The sequence below is a fragment of the Plasmodium gaboni genome, chromosome 12 (assembly GCF_001602025.1).
Source record: "Plasmodium gaboni strain SY75 chromosome 12, whole genome shotgun sequence".
Classification (NCBI taxonomy): domain Eukaryota; phylum Apicomplexa; class Aconoidasida; order Haemosporida; family Plasmodiidae; genus Plasmodium; species Plasmodium gaboni.
Window position 1 is genome coordinate 427,107 of NC_031492.1, and position 5,162 is coordinate 432,268.

Below are 5,162 nucleotides of genomic sequence, written 5' to 3' on the forward strand. Positions count from 1 at the left end.
AATTTTTTTAAATATTATATATTTTTCTTTTTCTTAAAAATAATTTTTTTTTTTTTTTTTATATACATATACATATTTTAGAATTTAAAATGATGAATGTGTTAATGAGAAAATAAATATGAAAAGAATTCTTTTTTTTTTTTCTTTTTTTTTTTTTTTTTTTTTTTTTTTTTTTTTTTTTTTATATAATATTATTATTTTGTATAATGTTTTAATATAATAAGAGATACAATGGAATTATGAATTATATATATATGCATTATATTTATTCATTATACATTTTATATGTTTTATTTTTGTACATATATATATTTCATAAAAATTTTTTAAATATTAATTCGATATCATTATTAACTCTAATATAAAAAGTATGGGAAAAAATTAGGGTTATATATATATATTTTTAGGTATATATTTTTCTTCATACTTTTACCTTTTAGAATATAACATTTCTTATTATTATTAATATATTATGTATTATAAATATTATTTACTTTATTTATATAAATTCATATTTACATAATATATAATTTTATTACATAAATATTTATATGTTAACATAGGATATATTTATTATTTATTCGGATAGTACTTTTACCAAGTAGAAAAAAAATATACAGTTACACACACTATATATATATATATATATATATATATATATATATATATATATAATTAAAAAATATGTATGTAATTTATTGAAGACGAAAAAATATATAATACAAATATTATATATATATTTATATTATGAGTTAGATTAATTTATATTATTTTCTTTATTTTTGAGATAAAAAAATTTAGACATATATATATTATTCCCAATTTGAAATTAGAAAATTATCATATATATATATTCCTAATGTATTCTAAAAAGTAATTTCTACTGATATATAATATTACGCCATTTCATAATGTGTTATTAAAATTATTATATTGTATTATAATAAATCCCTATTTTTAATATATACATATATATATATATATATATATATATATATATATATATATTTTACTGTATGATATTGTATTTTTAACATATATATATATATATATTATTTATTTATTTATTTATTTATTTATTTTTCGTGTTTATTTTAACTTCGTACGTATATTTATACTAATATAACTAAAAATTAAGAGCATAAAAAATGATAGGAATACAAGAAGGAAGAGCATTTTTTAATCCTACGAGGAATCCTAATAATAGACCAGAGAATAATATTAGAATAGAAGAGAATTTACCAAGTCTTAATGAAGTATATAATTATTTCCAAGATTTTTTATCGAGATATTCTTCTAATACATTAAAAGAAGGAAATTTAAAAAGAACATTATTTGAAAATGTAAAGAATAATAATTTTACATTAGATTTAAAATTAGATGATATATATAAACAACAAACAGTTTTTGAAAACAATGAAATTAGTGCAACACCTAGATCAGAAAGGAAAATGAAGAAACCAGAAAATTATTCAGCAATATTAGCTAGGGCATTATCTGAAAGACCTCTTACTTATTTACCTACTATTGAAAGAGTTTGTTATGAAGTTTGTGAAACTGCTAATATTTTAAACGATGAAGATGAACATTTAAATTATGTACAAATTAATTTATTAAATACATTTATTAGACCAACACCTATAAGAGGACTTTTAGCAGCTACACAAGAAAGATTTGTGGTTGTTCCTGGTATTATTGTTCAAGCTAGTAAACCACAACATAAAATGAGAAAAATTACTTTACAATGTCGTTATTGTGATCATAAAATGTCTATTGATGTACCTTTATGGAGAGATAAACCACAATTACCTCCATATTGTAGATATTCTTCTACTATGAAATCTTCTATGGGATTAGGTAATGCTATGGATAGTCAATTAGGATGTAATGGTGTTTTAGAACCATATGTTATACTACCAAATGAATGTACTTTTGTTGATATTCAATCTTTAAAAATGCAAGAACTACCTGAAGCTGTACCAACTGGAGATATGCCTAGACACTTACAATTAAATGTTACTAGATATTTATGTGAAAAAATGATACCAGGAGATCGAGTTTATGTTCATGGTGTATTGACTTCTTATAACCCTAACCCTAGACCTACTCGAGCCGATGGAACGAATTTTTCTTATTTACACGTTTTAGGATTTCAAAAATATGATGATATGTCAGGAAATGATTTAAATTTTGATGTAGAAGAAAGAAATGAATTAACATTATTAGCTGCTGAACATAATATACATGAAAAAATATTTAAATCTATTGCCCCAGAATTATATGGAATGGATGAAGTAAAAAAGGCTTGTGCATGTTTATTATTTGGTGGTACCAGAAAAAGAATTGGTGAGGAAACTAAAATTAGAGGAGATATTAATATGTTAATGTTAGGTGATCCTTCTGTTGCTAAATCACAAATATTAAAATTTGTAAATAGATGCGCACCTGTTTCGGTTTATACTTCTGGAAAAGGTAGTAGTGCAGCAGGATTAACAGCAGCTGTTATGAGAGATAGTCAAGGTGTCTTTTCTTTAGAAGGTGGAGCTATGGTTTTAGCAGATGGTGGAGTTGTTTGCATTGATGAATTTGATAAAATGAGAGATGATGATGTAGTTGCTATTCATGAAGCTATGGAACAACAAACTATTTCTATTTCTAAAGCAGGTATAACAACTATGTTAAATACAAGATGTTCAGTTATTGCTGCAGCTAATCCATCATTTGGTTCTTATGATGATTCTCAAGATACTACTTATCAACACGATTTTAAAACAACTATATTATCAAGATTTGATATCATTTTCTTATTAAGAAATAAACAAGATGTAGAAAAAGATACCTTGTTATGTAACCATATTGTAGCCTTACATGCATCAAAACATAAATCACAAGAAGGAGAAATTCCATTATCCAAACTTACAAGATATATTCAATATGCTAAAAGGGAAATTGCACCCTTATTATCAAAGGAAGCAAGAGATTCATTAAGAAACTTTTATGTACAAACAAGAGCTGAATATAGGGGAGATAGAAGATCAGTAACCAAAAAAATACCTATCACTTTAAGACAATTGGAATCGTTAATTCGATTAGCCGAAAGGTAATAAATAATATGTATATGTATATATATATATATGTTTTTTTTTAAGATTTGGATAAATGTTCGTAAAACAGATAATGAGGATTACATGTGTACATATATATATATATATATATATATATATATATATATATTTATTTATTTATTTTTCCTTTTTTCAGTTTTGCTAAGATGGAATTGTCTCAGTTTGCTACTGACAAACATGTTCAAATGTCCATTGATTTATTTTCCGCTTCAACTGCAGAAACTGCAAAGCAATGTTTGATTTTTGAAACAATGTCTCCATTAGAACAAAAAGCTGTCAAGGTATAAAAAAAAAAAAAAAAATATCCACCCAAAAAAAAAAAAAATTAAATAATTATTTCATAGGAACATATATATATATATATATATATGAGTTGTGTATAATTTAAAAAATGTTTTAATGTGACTTATATTTTTTTTGTAACAATTAAAATAATGATTTTTATAATACATGCATATTTTTATTATTATATTTTTATTAGCAAGCGGAAGATGCAATATTAGGTCGACTTGGAAAAGGACAAAGAGCATCAAGAGTTAATTTATTTAGGGAACTACAATTAAGAGGTTTTGACAGATCAGCATTATCGAAGTAATTAAAAAAAAAATATATATATATATGTACATATATATATATAAATATATATTTATATATATATATATATTCTCTTTTTTTTTTTTTTAATATCTTTTACATTATATATACTTAATTTTTTTTTAGAGCATTGGCTATATTAATTAAAAAGGGTGAACTCCAAGAAAGAGGAGATCGTTCAGTCAGACGTACATAAAAGTGTTATCCTAATATTTAATTTTTAAACAATATTATAAATGTATTTTATTTTTTTCTGTTAAAGGTTTTTTTTTTCTTTTCTTTTTAAGTTTTGTTCATATAATATATCAATATACATATATATATTTTATAAAATATATGTATATGTCTATATGTACTTTTATTTTATTTAATTTTTTCTCAAGTTGAAAATCCATCTTTTTATGGATATTTTCGCTTGAATTTCGTGTACCATATTTTTAAATAGTTATAATAAAAAATATATATATACATATTTATAAATATATGTTTTATTTTAATATGATAAATTATATGTACTTAAATATATTATCATTTTTTTTTTTTTTTTTTTATCCTTGCCATATAATATATATATATATAATGTTACCTTAAAAATAACTGCACACAAATATATATACCTTATTAAAAAAAAATATATATATTTTCTTTTCTTATAAATGCAAAAATAGAAACGAATTAAATTGCTTTATTTTATTACATTTATTTGGGCATATAAAAAGGGTCTGATTTTATTTTCATTTAAAAAAAATAAAAAGAAATTGTTATTATAAGAACATTATTATATTTTATATTTATTATCATTTAACATTTTTTAATGCAATTTAAGGATTTTATATGAATTCTATAGAATATTTTTTAAATATATTTTTATTTTAAGCTATTATATAAATAAAATATAAATTAGGCAATGTACATCTTTTATGTTATATAAAAAAAAAATGTATATATAAAATAATATAATATTAAATATATAATATAGTTCAATATACATGCCATAGTATTTACTATATAAAAAATAAAATTAAATATTTATATAAATAATACACAAAAATATCCAAATATAAAAATATTTTAAAATTATATAATAAAATATGTCATAATTATAGATAAATAAATAAATATATATAAATATATTTTATTATAATATGCGAAATATTATATAATGAAAAAAAAGAAACAAAAAAAAAAAAAAAATAAATAAAAGAACATTTTTTTTTTTTTTTTTTATCATAACTTTTTTGCATGTTTCAACATAAAATAAAAATAAATATATTATATATATATAAATTATAAATATAAAAATTAATCCGTGCGAAAAATAAATATATATATATGTCATATATTATATATATATATAATATAAATTTAATATTTTTTATATTTTGGCCCCATTGAAAAAAAAGAAAAATAAAATTGCGTAATTAAGAAATACTTCTTTTTGTG

The 5,162-nt window shown here is 20.3% G+C and overlaps 1 protein-coding gene across 1 annotated transcript; it reads left to right on the top strand.

The window, feature by feature from the left end:
• Positions 1–1,148: 1,148 nt before the first annotated feature.
• Positions 1,149–3,915, top strand: PGSY75_1211700 (putative DNA replication licensing factor MCM5; the record flags this gene model as incomplete). Its single annotated transcript, XM_018786708.1, has 4 exons — positions 1,149–3,100; positions 3,262–3,406; positions 3,607–3,716; positions 3,846–3,915. 4 exons carry the CDS (start codon positions 1,149–1,151, stop codon positions 3,913–3,915), a joined length of 2,277 nt encoding a protein of 758 aa, XP_018640573.1.
• Positions 3,916–5,162: the final 1,247 nt, after the last annotated feature.